The 18,752-nt window shown below is 51.6% G+C and overlaps 1 protein-coding gene and 1 long non-coding RNA gene across 2 annotated transcripts; one reads left to right on the forward strand and one right to left on the reverse strand.

The window, feature by feature from the left end:
• Positions 1–1,396: 1,396 nt before the first annotated feature.
• Positions 1,397–7,949, forward strand: LOC148774340 (C-X-C motif chemokine 17). Its single transcript, XM_088830306.1, has 4 exons — positions 1,397–1,537; positions 5,255–5,335; positions 6,387–6,488; positions 7,527–7,949. Exons 1-4 carry the CDS (start codon positions 1,459–1,461, stop codon positions 7,622–7,624), a joined length of 360 nt encoding a protein of 119 aa, XP_088686432.1. The 5' UTR covers positions 1,397–1,458; the 3' UTR covers positions 7,625–7,949.
• LOC148774341 (uncharacterized) lies at positions 1,422–17,658 on the reverse strand. The gene is made up of 4 exons (XR_016035846.1): positions 17,506–17,658; positions 16,921–16,966; positions 14,168–14,274; positions 1,422–1,556 (listed from the first exon to the last, which is right to left on the reverse strand). It is a non-coding gene; the product is annotated as an uncharacterized LOC148774341 (long non-coding RNA).
• Between the last annotated feature and the right edge of the window lie 1,094 nt (positions 17,659–18,752).

An 18,752-nucleotide genomic window follows, 5' to 3' on the forward strand; every position in this document is an offset into this window, starting at 1 on the left:
AGTGGCTCAGCAGGTCAAGAATCTGCCTGCAGTACAGGAGACACAGGAGACTCAGGTTCAATCCCCGAGTCAGGAAGATCCCCTGGAGGAGGAAATGGCAACCTGGCTCCAGTATTCTTGCCTGGAAAACCCCATGGACAGAAGGGCCTGGTGGGCTATAGTCCAAAGTGTCGCAAAGAGTCGGACATGACTAAGCACTTATTTTCTTTCTTTTAGCCCCACAAACATCTCTCAGCCCTTAAGACCAGCCTCTCTTCTATTCTTGAGCCCAGTTCCTGAAGTCTCTGGAATGAGTCACGTCAGTAAGTGCTGCCCTTCTGGACCCTTGATGCTTGCTCCAAGAAGTATCAACTCTCTCTTTCATCTTGGACTGATTTCAAACAAGATCTCGCACCAGGAGCCCCAACAGGCTGGGCAGACACTGTCCCTACTGTGGCTTTTGCTTCTCAAATCCTTTTGGACCTGAAGCCTTGAGGGTCTTCCGCCAACCCACATCCCTCTCCTCTAGGCAGGAGCCATGAGGCCGTATACCATGAAGTTCCGATACTTTGGCCACCTGATGCAAAGAGCCAACTCATTGGAAAAGACCCTGATGTTGGGAAAGATTGAAGGCAGGAGGAAAAGGGGATGATAGAGGATGAGCTGGTTGGATGGCATCACCGACTCAATGGACATGAGTTTGAGCAACCTCCAGGAGTTAGTGATGGATAGGGAAGCTGGCATGCTTCAGTCCATGGGATCTCAGAGAGTCGGATACGACTAAGCAACCGAACAACAACAATGAGGCCACAGTCACCTGTCTGAAGAACAACAAGGAGGCCTGCTTTGACCGAGTGCTCCAGGGCAGTGTTCTGGGCAAGAGAGAAGAGCCTCTCCTCCATCCTCTCTGCTTCCCTCCTTACACGGCCACAGACTTGGAGGACGCTGTCCACAGTAGGGACACCGTGACATCTGATACTGTGCCGAGGCTGGGAGTGGGGAAGACAAAGGGGAGACAGGCCGTGTCATCCTCCTTGCCAACCCTTAGCCCTCACTTTTCCTGCCAGACACTAAGCTAGAAAACGCTACTCAAACGTGTAAGGAAATCCAAACAATTCAAAAGAAGAAATCACAGCACATTGTGGGGTGGGGAGGCGGGAGGCAGGAGGGAGGGGACGAGCACGGCTGCCAGGTTACCAGTCACCCTCTCGTGTTCCTGGGAAGGCTTCATTTGTTTGGCCAGTTTTGCCTCCCAGATTCCCATAAAACACATGGTCCAACCTGTTACCTAACAAGGCCAGCGCCACTCGGCCCTTCCCGCCCTCTAATGAGAATGCTGGCCTGGGAGTAAAGTGCAGATCCCGACCCCCGACCCCAGCCACCTACCACGCACGGCCTGAGCCACCAGAAGTGGGGACCCTCTCACTGGGAACCTGACACACACTCTTCAAGCGACGCGCAGCAGCTCCGACAGGTGAAATGAAGGTTCTAATCTCTTCCCTCCTCCTGTTGCTGCCACTAACGCTGATGGTCGCGGTCTCCAGCAGCTCACACACAGGTAAAAAAAAGTCCACTTTCTATGAAAGATAAAAAGGGGGGAAAAACGTGGCGAAACAGGAAAGAGCATGACCGCACATGCAGTAAAATGTAGCCCCTGCAGGCTATGGGGATTAGCAGCGAGTTAGCCTGTCTGCGCGCCTGTTTCATTTGCAAAAAGGAATGAACTGAACGGAAATCCTAAGAGTGTCGTGAAGTTAAAGGAGCCCGTGTGTATGGAGTGTCTGCAAGGGTAGCTGGCAGGAGAGGACCTTACCTCTCCCCCAGTCCCTGTTCAGGGGTATTGAGTGTCCTGGGGGCCGGGCCTGGAGGCCGTGCAGAGAGGGTGTTGAAAGCAAGTGTGAGTCCAGTCGGTCAGTCAGCCTCGAATATATTCTTCCTAGTACACCAGACGTGCCCCAACAATTCTTAATGCTTTTTCATGGTAAGGTGATAAACCAGAAAAATCACATCACCAGGTAGTACCCGTGTTTGGAGCTGTGACCACACCAAGCTGTTGAGGCAATCCGAGCGCCAGTTGGAAAAGAATTTCCAGACACAGCATTACAGAAGGGAGTGAGTGTATTAAGAACAAAGAGCAGAGATAACGTGGGCCCTGCGAGCACAGCGGGCCGACAACTCCTGAGAGGCCAGGGAGAGTCGACAGTGTTCGTGGGTTAATAGCCAATTTTTATAGCCTCAAGACAAAGACAATTCCTGCTGGAAGGCTGGCGTTAGAGGACTGGTTGCGGCTTTATAGGGTGCTTACTGGAGTGGGCATCTTTGACTAATTTGGAGTCAGGAAGCCTGTTAGAGATGATCGTGGGCTTTTGGCAATGGTTACGTGCGTGTGTGTCACGTCACTTCAGTCACATCTGACTCTCTGTGACCTATGGACTGTAGCCCGCCAGGTTCCTCTGTCCATGGGATTCTCCAGGCAACAGTTACAAAGGGGCTCAGTCAGCTTTGGAGGTGACCTTGGTTCTCAGCTCTGCTTCTGTGTTCTTGGTACAAGGCCTCGTGCCTGTGGCCTGGGCAGGGGTAGGGGGCAAGACTGCATACAGGCCCTGTTTGAACATCTCACCTTTAGGAAGTAGATCCTGGGTTAGGAGCTCCAAATCGGCCCCACTGTTTCCTACAGCCAGAGTGGCCCAGCCCTTAGCAGAACAACTGTGCAGAAGGGAGCCCCTCCCCACCTATGTTCCCACTCTAAGTGACTATCTCCCCAAGCGCTACTTTGAGGTGAAATAGCTTTGTTACACACTCAGCATTGAGTGGGTCCTAAAATCAGGAGTCTCCCCTCCTGCACCCATTTCCAGAATCTTCTCCCTTATAGATTTCTCTGGAAGCCGCTGGACCCCACGGCCCGGCGGGGGAGGCCCTAGACCAGCATTCTGGGAGGGAAGTCTTTTCTACCGCTGTGATGGGCCCCCAGGCTGGAGACCTCAGCCTGGACTCCAAGCTCCAGTCACAGCCGCCTTTCCCGGCCATCCCCCCTGCACCCCTCACTAACAAGGGCCCATGTTCCTCTCAGCCCAAATCTCAGAACCTCGGTTGCTCCCCAGCTGCTCTTGTGTCCTCCCACCAGCTCGGTTCTGCTCCCACAGCTGCCCTGATGCAACCCAGAGGCAGACATGAGCCCTCCCTCCCCTGCACAAACTCGGCCCTGACTCGACTCTCTCTGAACGGTCCACATTCCACCTTGAGTTGAGTGCCGGTGCATCTCCTACCCCAACCCCTGCCCTTCTGAGCTGTAACCTCGCCACTGGCACAACCTGGTTATCTTGTTTCCATGTCCCTCCCATGACCCGGAAAAGTGCTCAGTAAATATATCTAAGTAGAAGAATAAATCCTCGGGTTTCTAAGTTCAAAATGTTCCCTTTAGGAGACTGGACACCTTGGTTTCATAGCAGCTCTGTTGACATTAGAGATTAATAATTCTTCTTGCAAGGTGGGCAGGGTGCACTGTTCTGTTCTTTCTAACCTGTTTAGCAACATCCGAGTGGCCTCTACCCTCTAGAAGCCAATAGTAGCCTCTCCCCGCCCCCACCCCGTTAATACAGCCAAAAATATCTCCAGACATGGCCAAACATCCCCTGGAGGGGGACCCACTCCCCAGGGGAGCCACTGCTTTACCAATAATTCTCAAACACAGTGACACGTTTAGACTCACCCGGACCTTTAGACTCAGACTTGAATTCAGGGGATCAACCGTGATCCAAATCTCAGTTCCATCACTCACTTTGTAACCCTGGGGTGTGTGTATGTGTGTGTGTGTGTGCGCGTTCAGTCATGTCTGACTCTTTGTGACCCCATGGACTACAGTCCATCTGGCTCCTCTGTCCATGGGATTCTCCAGGCAAGAATACTGGAGTGGGTTGCCATTTCCTTCTCTAGGGGATCTTCCGCACTCAGGGATCAAACCCGCGTCTCCTGCTTGACTGGTGGATTCTTTGACCACTGCACCACCTGGGAAGCCCCTTGGGACCCAGGACAAGATGCTTAACTTTTTTAAGCTTCCTTTTAAAATGAGTAAAATACCATTTAGCATGTACAACTGTTGCGAAGAATAAATGAAGGCAATGTGAACCTAGTAAGTGTTCAATAAATCGAATGAGTAAAATTTCATTCTTGAGTTGCTACAAAGGCACCAGGGCAAAGAGACAGGGAATGCTCGCTGGGCTCCCCAGGGTGCAATTACAGGTTCAATTCCTGTTTCCCAGGCAAGGGTAGTTGTAATGTTGGACCAAGTCTGGTGAGCAGAAATAACACTACACAATCCTCCTGCCCAGAAGTCTCCAAATAAAATCTGATCTTGCTTTATCTCTTAAAATAACCGCATACCTGCTTAACATGCTTTTCATGGGGAAGTGGAGAAAAATAAATAACTGAGAAGCAATGACAATGTTAAGAAATACATTACTTACTATAACAGAGTAATTCCTTATAAGATTACCTATTAATTATAAAATTACTTATGATAAACAGCTCCCATGACATAAGGTCATGTAGGTTCGAAGAGAGAATAATAGGCTAAGAGCCTTGGACCTAGGTTTTAGCTCCAGATGAGTCACCATTAACTCTGTGAACTTGGGCATTTCACTGACTCTCTCTGGGCCTCAGTTTTCTCGCCTCAAAATAAAAGAGATGGTGATTCACTTAATTAGTGCAATGCTATAACAACAACTTGGTAACGATATCTAGAAACACAAAACGGGAATAAGAGAGCATCAGCTGACAAGGCAGACTTGAACAGAGACAAAAAGAGAAATGCATTTGTTCCAGAGGGACAAAAGTAAACACCATCCTCTTACAGTTGAACTGGGACTATGGATTCAAATACAAGCAAACACAGAGGTCAGGTGAAGTTCCTGACTGGTTATGGAATAACCTACTCTTTGCTCTTATGTCTTAAGTCAGGAGGATTATAATGCATGCAGGGCAGGGACCTTCATGGGGAGGTTGTCAGGTCTTGATCAACACCCCTACCTTTTGTCCTGTCTTCTATCCAAAAGCTATTCTTTCTCTGCCTACCACCAGCTAGGCTTTTCTCTAGGCCAGATTTTACACTTCAGTTCCTTATCCATTGAAAACACTGCTCTCTTGAAGCAGCCTGGCTCCCTCAGTAAAAAGGAAGAGCAGTGGAGCTGCGCTGACCCAGAGGCTCGGTGATGAGGGACCAAGTCCCTTGGCGCCCTCCCTTTCCAGTGCCTGCAAGTGACCAGTTTCCTTCCTACAGGGGTCGCCAGAGGCCAGAGGGACCAACGCCAGGCTTCTGGGAGGTGGCTCCAAGAAGGAGGCCAAGAATGTGAGTGCCAAGGTCAGTAACACAATATCGACAACAGTGCACCATCGAGATCCCCACTTGCTCCCCTGAATCCCTCTGAGAGCAGAGCAGATGTTCCCTGAGCTGCCCTCACCCCCTGCCCTCTCCCCCAGCCCACCACTCATTTCTTTCCGAGTCTCATGTAAGAGCCAGACTCCTCCAGGGTCCGCGGGAGCTGGCTGAAGGTCTGGCTGGCCCCTTCTCCCTTAGCCTTTTGCCCAACAACCCAAGGCTGCCTTCCAAGAGGTTCCTGGACCCCATCCTCAGCCTTATTTTACTCACAGGCAAGACTGAAATCAGAGGGGCAAAATGGCTTAGTTGAAGTAAAGCAGCCACTGAAAGGCAGACACCTCTTATTCCTCATTTTTTAAATGTATGTTTAATTGGAGGATCATTGCTTTACAATATTGTGTTGGCTTCTGCCACACAACAACGTGTATCAGTCATATGTATACATATGTCCCCTCCCTCTCGAACCTTTCTCCCACTCATTGCTCATTTTTTTGGTATCCCTAATGACACTCTGATGCTTCCTCCAAACCTGCCACCAAATTCTTGCCCTTGAAAGTGAAACACGCTCAGTCGTGTCTGGCTCTTTGCGATTCCATGGACTGTACAGTCCAGAGCATTCTCCAGGCCAGAATACTGGAGTGGATAGCCTTTCCCTTCTCCAGGGGATCTTCCCAACCCAGGGATTGAACCCAGGTCTCCCGCTTTGCAGGCAGATTCTTTACCAGCTGAGCCACAAGGGAGGCCCCCAAATACTGGAGTGGGTGGCCTATCCCTTATCCCTTCTCCAGCGGATCTTCCCAACCCAGAGATTGAACCAGAGTCTCCTGCATTGCAGGTGGATTCTTTACCAACTGAGCTATCGGGGAAGCCCATTCTTGTCCATACAGGTCAGCAAAGCGACTTAGAGACCCTGGTGGTCATATAACTGTTCTGTGTTGACCCTTTCCCACTGCAGTAGGAAAAACAACGGGGAGGCAAGGAAGATCGCCCTCAAACATATGAACCTTCCTAAGCAGCAACCCCCTTATTTCAGATTTGTTCCTGAGAGCCCCTGGAAGAACACTCACGACAGCGCCCAGACTGACAAAGAAGCCGTGTCCCTGTGATCATTTCAAGAGCAGGATGAAGAAAACCAGTAAGTTGTCAAAGAATGACCCTCCTTAACCCAGAGTCGCCTGTGGAATCAGCTAGGGATGAGAATGAAAGTGTCAGGCACTCAGTCGTGTCTGACTCTTTGCGGCCCCACGGACTGTGGCCCTCCAGGCTCCTCTGTCCTTGGGATTTCCCAGGCAAGAATCCTGGAGTGGGTTGTCATTTCCTTCTCCAGGGGTTCTTCTTGACCCAGGGATCAAACCTGGGTCTCCTGCACTGCAGGTGGATTCTTTACCATCTGAGCCACCAGGGACACCCCAGCTAGGGACGAAGCAGGGGTTAAGAGACAAGAGAGATGAAATGAAGATCAGGATTAGCATCCATCGCAGCTCATCCTACTCAAGGTCAACATGTGGGGAAACAGGAAGAGCAGGAAAAGCAAAACACGATTTCCCTAATACTAGAGATGGCTCGCCAAAGCCTCTGATGACAGAATGTCATTGCTTATCTAAGTGGAGGGAGATGGGGCTGTTGGGGACCTGGTCGCCGATCTCTGATGATGACACCGGTGTTGGTGTCAAACAATGAGATTCCTCCCTAGTCTGGGTATAATTAAACGTCATATGAAAAGTATACTGGCAAGTGTTAAACTGATGGATATTGTGGCATTATTATGATATTACATGATCAAGAATGGGCTGATCCCTGGAGAAAGAAATGGCAACTCACTCCAGCATTCTTGCCTGGGAAATCCCACAGATAGAGGAGTCTGGCGGGCTATAGTCCATGGGGTGGCAAAGAGACGCCACTTAGCGACTAAATAACAACAACAACTATTAAGTTTATATACAAAAGGTATGGAAAACTTTGCAGCAAACTAGTTAACAACAGTTTGCTCACCAGAATCAGGAGTGGCAGCTGGGGTTGGGACATCCTTTATCTCCTTACTGTAGATATTTTTTCATTAAAAATTTTCCCCCATGGGATGAGTCTCACTTGTAACATTTTAGAAGCTCTCATAAAAAAAATAAATTCTAAAAATGTTTTTAACTGCAGTGTCTCCCTTTTCTCTTCACCCTAGGACACCAAAGACACCACAGGAAGCCAACCAAGCCCTCCAGAGCCTGCCAGCAATTTCTCACACGATGTCTGCTAGAAAGCATTGCTCTGCCCTTTTAGGCACTCTGAGACCCCACCCTCCCGATGAAACATTCTCAGTCAACAGAGCCGTGAGCACACCTAGAAGACGCTCTTCTCCCATCTCACGTTCCCCCATTCCTGTGCCCACTCCCTAAATCATCCCCAAAGCATGTTCCCTGAGATTATTGACCCCTCTAGTGCCTTCTTCACTTGACAGTCTTTTTCTGGGGCCGCCCCTTTACACAGCCTTAAGCTTCCTTACCTGAAAGAAACCGAGAATCTCTGAGTACCTAGCTGGTCCTCCCCAACTGTAAACACAAGCAGGAAAACGGCAAACAAAGTCAATAAATATACTTACATGTAATAGATCAAAATCATTTTCAAATGGGGTCTTGAAATGCACATTCAATCCAGACTTTACCCACTTTACCCTGTTCATTCCAAACCGTTTCCAGATTATAGACACACCTCTATTCAACACCACCTTCAGTCTCTCTCCGCTGCCCACATTTTTACTCTTACTCATCCAACAAACCTTCCTGAGGTAAGAGCTAGGTAAGGCAAAGAAAGCAGTGAAAGCAATGAATCAGACATTGTCTTACTAACGGTAATATAAGTTTAAAAAGAACCTGGTGCCATTTCCTAGCACATAAAATGCCTCCCCAGTATTTATGATTATCACCACTGTCATCATCATGAATGGTCACTGGACTCTAAGTTTCCAGGCAACTACAGAAGACACATGTGCAGAGGCAGAGCTCAAGGCTAGAGTGCTCGGTCGCTCAGTCATGATGGACTCTTTGCGACCTCATAGACTATAACCTGCTGGACTCCGCTGTCCATGGGATTCTCCAGGCAAGAATGCAGGAGTGGATTGCCATGCCCTCCTCCAGGGGATCTTCCCAATGCAGGGAATCGAACCAGCATCTCCTGTGTCTCCTGCATTGCAGGTGAATTCTTTACCACTGAGCCACCTGGGAAAGACAGTGTGGAAGATCTCAAATGCCACTGAAAAGGGCTTTCCAGCTGTAAAAATGGGAAGATACCTTTTTTTTTTCTTTTTTAACACGGGAATAAAATGATCAGAACAATAATAAAAGGAAATTGAAGTGGGAACCATTAGAAAGAATAAATAAAGAGGGGAAGTTATAACGGGGTAGATCCCCTTCCCTCTCTGACCCTTTCCTCAAACATCAGAAGGAGAAGTAAGAAAAGGAACACTTGAGACTTCCCTAGAGGTCCAGTGGTCAAGACGCTGCATTCCTGATGCAGGGGGCCCCGAGTTCCGTACCTGGTCAGGGAACTAGACCCTACATGCCGCAACTGAGAGTTTGCATGCCGAAACTAAAGATCCTGCCGACAGGAAGATGTCAGCACGAAGATCCCACTAAGACTCAGCACAGCCAAGTGAATTTTTTTTTTAATCAAGAAAGAAAAGGGACATTCCTCCAGAGTCCAGCTTCTGTCATCTGGATGAAACAGAGGACTCAGCTGGGATGCTGCCTTCATGAGAAGAAATATTTTGTCTGAGTGGGGAGTGGAATGGGGCCCCTTTAAGACATAACCCTCTGGTGGGAGGGTGATGGACATCCAGCTTCTTTCTGTCCCCAGCCCTCCTCCTACAGCAAGAGACACAAGTGTTTTGCTCGGCACAGGGGCACAGGAGCGGGGAGCCAGCGGTGCTCAGCCCATTTGCCGACCACCTCCGAAAGGAAGACCAGGGATGCCAGGTTGAAGGAGTGGAACCCAAAACGGTGGGGGAGCCATCATGAGTAACCCATGAGGGATCTGTGACAAAGGAGGTCTGTGGGGACCCAGAGGGATGAAGCCAGGGAGATCAATATCTCCCACGAGGGCTTCCCTGGTGGCTCAGGGGCAAAGAATCCGCTTGCCAATGCAGGAGACACAGGTTCGATCCCTGGTCCGGGAAGATCCCACATGCCGCGAAGCCGCTAAACCCAGGCACCACCACTAACAAGCCTGTGCTCCAGAGCCTGGGAGCCGCAACTGCTGAGCCCACGTGCTGCAGCTACTGAAGCCAGCGCGCCCTAGAGCTCATGCTCCACAACAAGAGAGCAGCCCCTGCTCACCACAACTAGAGAAAAGCCCGCGCAGCAGTGGAGACTCAGCACAGCCAAAAATAAATACATAAAATTATTTTTTAAAATATATCTGTCTTGAGGAAAAAATAAAATAAAAAAGCACAGCACAGCCAGGTTCTAAGTTGGTATTTAAGCCTGTTAGAGAATCAAAACCATGCCAGACAACTATAACCCAGCTGAAGCCTGCACCAGAAAAAACACCCTGACCAGCCACCTTCTGAGGATCAGCAGGGACCCAACCGACAGACTCCAATAGCCCACTGCACAGCAAAGACCCTCACTCAGCAGGAGCCCCTGCCCATCACCAAGCTGAAGCCCAGCAGGAACCTCGAGCACAACAAAAATCCACTCTGCACCAGGAATTTCGTGCCCCCCAGGTCTCTGCCCCGCAGCCGTCACTGCCCATCCAAAGGGTGCCCTTTAGTAAGCAGGAAGCTGCCTCACAGCACAGACCTGAGCCAGGAAAAGAATCTAGAACTCAACAGAACCCAGAACTGAGAGAGGGATCCGGAGCCCAGTCAGAACCTGGTCCTATAGAGCCTCTTGTAGCCCCCCAAGAAGCCGGATCAACCACCTCTGGCCCAGCCTAGACCTCAACCCCAAAATGGACCACCAGCCCAGACTAAACCTATGTCCTGAGAAAGACGGTGAGAGTCGGACCCTGCGGGCTCAGCACACAGCTCCGGCCCAGGGAGCCAAAGGCCAGCTGGGGTCTTTACCGTGGAGATTTCTAGCAAAACCAAACCAGGGCTTCCCTGCTGGTCCAGTGGTTAAGAATCCACCTGCCGATGCAGGAGACACAGGTTTGATCCCTGGTCTGGGAAGATCCCATCTGTCGAGGAGCAACTGAGCCTGCGCACCACAGCTAACGAATCTGTGCTCTAGAGCCTGGGAGCCACAACTACCGAGTCCGTGCGCCCCAGGGCCCGTGCTCTGCAACAGGAGAAGTTGCTATGACGAGAAACCCCCACACTCCAACTCGAGAGTGACCACAGCCCGCTGCAACTAGGGTAAAGCCTGCATAGCAATGAAGACCCAGCATGATAATAGTTTAATTAATTAATTAAATTATATATATACCAAACCTACCACCATGCAGAAACCCACTTCAGAGCAGAAGAGATTTCTTGAATGGGTAATAGAGTTTGGTGCAGATTCGGATGTGGGGTTTACTTTAGAGACCAATTTGCCAGCCAGGAGGGATGAACAGTGGCCCCCAGAATGAAGCTGGCCTTCAAGGGGCAACCTGGTTATGAAGTGATGCCAGGATGCAGTGGGACACCAACAGTTCAGTCGCTCAATCGTGTCTGACTCTTTGCAACCCCATGGACTGCAGCACGCCAGGCTTCCCTGACCATCACCAACTCCCAAAGCTTGCTCACACTCATGTCCATCAAGTAGGTGATGCCATCCAACCATCTCATCCTCTATCATCCCCTTCTCCTCCTGCCTTCAATCTTTCCCAGGGTCTTTTCCAATGAGTCAGTTCCTCACATCAGGTGGCCAAAGTATTGGAGTTTCAGCTTCAGCATCAGTCTTTCCAATGAATATTCAGAACTGATTTCCTTTAGGATGGACTGCTTAGATCTCCTTGCAGTCCAAGGGACTCTCAAGAGTCTTTTCCAACACTACAGTTCAAAATCATCAATTCTTTGGCACTCCGCTTTCTTCATAGTCCAACTCTCACATCCATTCATGATGGACCCTTATTGGCAAAGTAATGTCTCTGTTTTTTAATATGCTATCACTTGGACTGCAAAGAGATCCAACCAGTCCATCCTAAAGGAAATCAGTCCTGAATATTCATTGGAAGGACTGATGCTGAGGCTGAAACTCCAATACTTTGGCCACCTGATGCGAAGAACTGACTCATTTGAAAAGACCCTGATGCTGGGAAAGATTGAAGGCAGGAGGAGAAGGAGACGGCAGAAGATGAGATGGTTGGATGGCATCACCAACTCAATGGATATGAGTTTGAGTAAACTCTGGGAGTTGGCGATGGACAGGGAGGCCTGGTGTGCTGCAGTCTCCCTGCCTCAACCCTCTGAGCTATAAAATGGGCATAATGACAGGACTGCCTATCACTAGGCAATTGTGAGGTTTGGAGAGTGTAGGAGGATGTTTGGTGCTACAAGCCCTCAGGAGGGTGGGCGGGATCCTCACTGTCACCCCAGCTAGACTGTGGGTTCCCCGAGAGCTGGCTGTGTCCACTTTGTTTACCCCACAATTGTAGAGTCTAGTGTGCCAGGCACACAGGCATTCAAACATTCATCTGATTAACCAGGGAAGGCATGCATGAACTGTAACTGTGTCCACTATATCCAGGGAACTGGAAACTCCAGGACCCTGCACAGCCCCAGACAGGCATCAGGATTCAAGCAAAGGGATGGAGTGACCCATGTGATGTCTCGGGGACAATCTGAGTGACAGACTCACTCAGAGTATGCTGTGAGGGCTGAGATGGAACAGTGGTGGACAGATGGTCTCAGAGGGGTTGGCACTGCAGGGAGTTGGGAGGGGTGTCAAATGCAGGAATGGTGTCCTGAGAGGCAGGGTGGCAGGACCTCACCGTCCCAGCACCCCGGGTCCTGATCTGGGGTTGACAGTGAAACTGGGACCCCACCTGCCCCCTCAGGCCATGGGAGAACCTGTGCCGCAGTGATGGACGCATCTCCCCTGACCTTTCCCAGCACAAGGCCTCCTGAAGTGCCCGGGAGGACTTGTCTCCTGCTGTGGGGGGGTCCATTCTGGAAAGTTCCTAAGCAGCCCAGCCAAGGCCACGTGCACAGATCCCGAGTGATGGGGCCGCAGGTTCACAGCCATTTCCCCCAGTGCCCGCGCCGGTGGCCTAGGTGTCTGGGCACCATGTCCAGCCCACACTGCCCACTGTGCCCAGAGCCGCCCCCTCAGCAGTGACTTGGGTCCTGGGGTGGGTTCCAGGTCACCAGTCCATCCTGCCAACTCCTCCATGTGAGGTTCTTCCTGCGGGACCCTGATGTCTGTCCCAGGAGCTTCACCCCGAGCAAACCTAGAGAGTGTTTGAGGGCTGGTGACTGGCAGCAAACACACGGGCATTCGATGGCAAGAGAGGAGCGTGAGTGCCCTCTAGTGGACTGATCGCGCTAGAAGCGGAGCAAAGAGGACCCTGGGGAGTTGAGAGACTGGGGCTGACCTTGGACAAAGGGCACATTCGGGTTCAGGAGGCATATTTAGGGGGGATAAACTTATAGCTGCCTGTGGCAATACTCTTGCCTGGAAAATCCCATGAGCAGAGGGGCCTGGTGGGCTGCAGTCCATGGGGTTGCGAAGAGTGGGACACAACTGAGCACCTTCACTTTCACTTTTCACTTTCACGCATTGGAGAAGGAAATGGCGACCCACTCCAGTGTTCTTGCCTGGAGAATCCCAGGGACGGTGGAGCCTGGTGGGCTGCCGTCTATGGGGTCGCACAGTCGTACACGACCGAAGCGACTTAGCAGCAGCAGCAGCAGCAGCAGTGGCATTAGTGGTAAAGAACCTGCTTGCGAATGCAAGAGACGTAAGAGATGTGGGTTTGATCCCTGGGTCAGGAAGATCCCCTGGAGAAGGGAATGGCGACCCACTCCAGTGTTCTTGCCTGGAAAAGCCCATGGCCAGAAGAGCCTGGCAGGCTACAGTCCATAGTGTCGCAAAGAGTCGGACACGACTGACTGACTAACATTTTCACTTTTCACTTTCATTTCCATTTAAAATCAAATACAAAACTGGAGGTTGCTCCTGGACCATCTCCCAGAGCCAACTGCCTGTGACCAGAGGCAGGATAACCTGAGGCTCGGGCTCCCCTGGTCCTCAGGACAACAGAGAAGCCACCCCCACCTGTCCCCCTGAGCTGGCTTTCAGCCACGAAGCCCCTGAATTCACTGGGAGGCTAATTAGTGGATGCAGGGCCCTGCAGTTGCCCAGGGGGGCTCTTTTAGTCACTCAGTCCAAAACGTCACCAGAACCATAGGCTTCACCTCCAGCCCTATCCAGGGACATTGGAAATTCCTGAAGCTTAATCCCAGTGATTCTACCCTCAGGTCTCATGGGCACCCGAACACCTCAAGCACCTGATCTGTGCCCTCTGCCAAGATGCCACTGGGAGGAACCCACCAGTTCCCTCAAGTGGTGGTCGTCAAGCCTTGGAGGCAAGTTCCCACAAACTGCCTGATACCATCACCTGGACCTTCTCCCCAGTACTAGAAAAATCAACTGAAGCTCTGGCTTGTGGTCAGCTCGGCTTCAAGAGCACCCAGCACCCAGACTGTTGTGCCAGGGAGGCTGTGTGAGACCTTGGGCAACTCAGGGATGGGAGGCAGAGTTATAATAAGCACTCACTCTTCTTTGAGAGCCAACTGGGAGAGCAGGGGGCAGAGCCAGGGCAAGGGACTTCCACATTAAGCCCCTGACGGCAAATGTGTTCATCGGGGCTTCCCTGGTGGCTCAGTGGCAAAGAACTCACCTGCCAGTGCAAGAGACACAATCTTGATCCCTCGTCCAGGAAGACTGCACGTATCTCAGAGCAACTAAGCTGCAACTACTGAGGCTCTACTTTTTACAGCCCATGCTCTGCAACAAGAGAAGGCACCGCAATGAGAAGCCCACACACCGCAACTAGAGAAAGCCCGCCCAGCACAGCCGCAGCTAAATAAATAAGATTACTTTTTAAAAAATGTGTTTGTCATGTCCTTGAGACGGGGGCTTCCCTGGTGGCTCAGATGGTAAAGAATCTGCCTGCAATGCAGGAAACTCGGTTTCAATCCCCGAATTGGGAAGATCCCCTGGAGAAGGAAATGACAACCGGCTCTAGTGTTCTTGACTGGAGAATCCCATGGACAGAGGAGCCTTGTGGGCTTCAGTCAATGGGGTTGCCAAGAGTCGGACACAACTGAGCAACTAACAGTTACTTACTTGAGTCCACAGGGAGCTCTGGACAGAAGGTTCTGCTCCAGCAATGACGTCTGGAAGGATGAAATGGAAGCCAGACAAGCTATTCAACATTTGTGTGCGCTCAGTGAGAAATGATCAATAAACACTCATAAAATGGATGAGGGATGCCGTGCAATGGTCCACCCCTAGTGTGACACCTAGAGGTCAGGGAATATTTCCTGTGGACACGGGCACGGCATCAGCCTGGGAGGAGAGCTGCAAGTGTCTCTGGCTGCTGCTCCCTGACGGGACTTGATTCCTCCAGGAATCAGGAGAGAGGACATGCTAAGTGCTAAGTCACTTCAGTCGCGCCCAACTCTTTGTGACCCTATGGACTGGAGCCTGCCAGGCTCCTCTGTCCATGGGATTCTCCAGGCAAGAATATTGGTGTGGGTTGCCATTTCCTTCTGCAGGGGATCTTCCTGACCCAGGGAGATGACAGAGTCCGCTTAACTGTGAGGAATCAGACTCCTGCTCATTCTTAGATAATCACACCCCCTCCCATCTCTACTGCAGAAGAATCTTGTAGTCTCCCTGGAGGGCCTGGGCCGGCATCTTGAGACCTTCCCCTTCTCACGGAGACCTGACCTGGCTCAGACTCCCGATCTTCCATCCCATCGGGAGTCACCCTGGGGAGGCGGGGAGCCCCAGCATGAACTCACGGGAATCAGGGAACAGCTCCTTATCACAAGGCCCCTGATCTGTGGGGACACCTGGGTCTGGTCCCTGGAGAGACCTCAGCCTCCCCAGGCATCTGGGGAAAGTTAGGGAACTTCCAGAGCAGGGTGGAAGAGGGAAACCCAGCTCCTGCAGTTTCTCCATCTCAGAGGGGCTGGGGTCCCATGGGGCTCTCCCATGCCCTGACAGGGGAGCCTGCGTGACGGAGTCTCCAGGTGGAGCTGCCCCAGGTCCTGGTACCATGGGGAGGCCAAGAACAGACCACTGATGGGGACACAGAGAACTAGAGTGCAGCCCCAGTGCTGTGAGAGGGGCAAGAACAGGGCCTTCTGGGGTCCAGCCCACAGGCCGCCACCCTCTCCCCAAAGCCCCAGAGAACCTCCACGGCCCTTCCTTTGAAGCCTCAGGGACTGAGAGCTCCTCCTGAGCACACGTCCACCTGGATGGATGGTTCTCCTGACACTGGATAACGCCCATCCTCGCCCTGGGCTCACCCTGTGCTGGGATGGAGTCAGGAAGCCCGGGGACCCACAGTGACCTGGACCCCAGCTGACCAGCCCCAGTCTGGAGGTCAGCACCCACCTCTGCCCAGGGCTCAGGGCTGACTCACACACTTTGGAGCCTGGTCAGCACACCTGGTACATATCCCGACACTGGCCCCAGGTCTGCTCATGACCTCCAGGGGGTGACATCGGGTCATACAGAGAACATACGAAAAATTAACAGGCGAACTTCACTTTGGTTAAGGAGGTGGAGACATTACTTTGCCAACAAAGGTCCATCAAAGCTCTGGTTATTCCAGTAGTCATGTGTGGATGTGAAAGTTGGACTGTGAAGAAACCTGAGCACTGGAGAATTGATGTTTTTGAACTGCAATGTTGGAGAAGACTCTTGAGAGTCCCTTAGACTTCAAGGAGATCCAACCAGTCCATCCTAAAGGAAATCAGTCCTGAATATTCATCGGAAGGACTGATGCTGAGGCTGAAACGCCAATACTTTGGCCACCTGATGCGAAGAACTGACTCATTTGAAAAGACCCTGATGCTGGGAAAGACTGAAGGCAGGAGGAGAAGTGGACGACAGAGGATGAGATGGTTGGATGGCATCACCAACTCAATGGATATGAGTTTGAGTGAACTCTGGGAGTTAGTGATGGACAGGGAGGCCTGGCGTGCTGCAGTCCATGAGATCGCAAAGAGTTGGACATGACTGAGCAACTGCACTGAACTGAAGGAGGTGGAGAAGGAGCCTGAAATCCATCCTTTCCTCTAAACAGACCCTCGGGGCCCTTCCTATTGTGCCTGCTCTGTGCCACACGCTCCTTCTAAGGGCCTAGGGACACCCTGCCATGTCAGCTCCCACCCCTGCCTGGCACCACCCGTGGGAAAGGTCACAGTGACCACAGGAAAATCAGCCAGGGTGACAGGGCTACCCCCAACGGCAGGGAGGAACATGGACAGTTTATGAGCCAAGACTCAGCCAACAGACACAAAGCAGGAGGATCTCCCCAAACACTTCCTCCAAGGACCAGGGAGCCCACAGTCAGCCCCCCCCCCAGCACCAGGTTCCTCTCTTCCCAGGACACACAGGAAACCCTTCCCTTCTCACCTGCAAACTGCAGCTCCTCCCAACACCCGGTTCTGGGTCTCTGTCCCTGAAAACAGACGCCAGGCTGGTGACACTCGAAAGTGGAGGTCAGGTCCCCTCACCAGTCATCATTCAGCTGACCCCTTTCTCTTCTCCAGTCATCTATGACCTTAACCTTCTCAGATATTTGAGAACAATGGGAAGATCTGGGGCACCATCTGGGTCTCTATGTCACCACAGAAATTATCACCCATTTTGGAGACCCCAGGGTCTGTGCGGTGTTGACAGACCCCAGACCAGAACACGGCAGAGGCCGACGCTGGGATGGGTGGGTCGGCCTCACAGTTGACCTGTCACCATCAGCCTTGCTGTTGAAAGCGTGCTCCACAGCCCAGTATGGTCAGCATCACCTGAGAGCTTGTTAGATGCGGACTCTCAGGCCCACCCCACATCTGCTGCGTCAGGCTCTGCATTTTAATAGGATCTGCAGACCCTCTCTGTGCATAGAAGCTGGGGAGAGGCTGCCCCGCCCCACATTATGAAGTCTCAGCCAGGCTGGGCAAGCATGTGACCTGAGTGGCTGCTAAAACATTTCCATGGTGTCACCTGGGGGTTCGCAGTCTTCATGAAGCTCCACAGGTGATTCCCATGCATCGTGGGGATGACGTCCCTGTGATAGGAGTTCCTGATGTGCCTCCCCTGCCAGGCTCCTGCTCTGAAGGGAAAAGCCAGAAGGGGATGAGGGAGGGCTGCGGGGGAGGCTGAGTGTGCATCTGGTCCAGAGGAGTGGGGACCCCGGAACTGGACACCCCAGATTTGTGCTTGTCCACACAAGTGTGTGTGTGGGGGTGTGTGTGTAGGGGTGTGTGTGTAGGGGTGTGTGCATAGGGTCTGTGTGTAGGGATGTGTGTGTGCAGGGGTGTGTGTAGATGTGTGTTTGTAGGTGTGTGTGTATAGGTGTGTGGAATGTGTGTGTGTAGGTATGTATGTGTGTGTAGGGGTGTGTGTATAGGGTCTGTGTGAAGGGATGTGTGTGTGCAGGGATGTGTGTGTGCAGGGGTGTGTGTAGATGTGTATTTGTAGGTGTGTGTGTATAGGTGTGTGGAATGTGTGTGTGTAGGTATGTATGTGTGTGTAGGGGTGTGTGTGTAGGGGTGTGTGTATAGGGTCTGTGTGAAGGGATGTGTGTGTGCAGGGATGTGTGTGTGCAGGGGTGTGTGTAGATGTGTATTTGTAGGTGTGTGTGTATAGGTGTGTGGAATGTGTGTGTGTAGGTATGTATGTGTGTGTAGGGGTGTGTGTGTAGGAGTGTGTGTAGGGGTGTGTGTGTGTAGCAATGTGTGTATAGGTGTGTAGGGATGTGTGTGTAGGTGTGCAGGGGTGTGTGTGCATGTGTGTGTATGTAGGTGTCTGTGTGTAGCTGTGTGTGTAGGGGGTGTGTAGGGGTATGTGGGTGTGTGTGTAGGAGTGTGTGTAGGGTATGTGTGTGTAGGTGTGTAGGTGTGTGTAGGGGTGTGTGTAGATTTGGGTTTGTAGGTGTGTGTGTATAGGGTGTGAGTAGACATGTGTGTATGTAGGTGTCTGCGTGTAGCTGTGTGTGTAGGTATGTATGTGTGTGCATGGGTGTGTAGGTGTGTAGGGGTGTGTAGGGGTGTGTGTAGGCATGTGTGTGTACGGGTGTGTATGTGTAGGAATGTGTGTGTAGATGTGTAGGTATGTGTGTGTAGGCATGTGTGTGTGTGTAGGGGTGTGTAGGGGTGTGTGTAGATGTGTATGTGTGTAGGTGGAGAATCACTGCTCTGGAAGGCAGAGGACTGTGTGTGTAGCTATGTATGTGTGTGTAGGGGTGTGTG

Source organism: Moschus berezovskii, chromosome 22 (assembly GCF_049115385.1).
Source record: "Moschus berezovskii isolate FMDL1 chromosome 22, NW_MosBer_1.0, whole genome shotgun sequence".
NCBI lineage: Eukaryota > Metazoa > Chordata > Mammalia > Artiodactyla > Moschidae > Moschus > Moschus berezovskii.

Excerpts from the sequence above, each read along its gene's own strand:
- LOC148774340 (XM_088830306.1), top strand. The coding sequence starts at position 1,459 with ATGAAGGTTCTAATCTCTTCCCTCCTCCTGTTGCTGCCACTAACGCTG. Across the intron at positions 1,538-5,254 it reads CTCCAGCAGCTCACACACAG|GGGTCGCCAGAGGCCAGAGG; the intron begins GTAAAAAAAAGT and ends TCCTTCCTACAG. Across the intron at positions 5,336-6,386 it reads CCAAGAATGTGAGTGCCAAG|ATTTGTTCCTGAGAGCCCCT; the intron begins GTCAGTAACACA and ends CCCTTATTTCAG.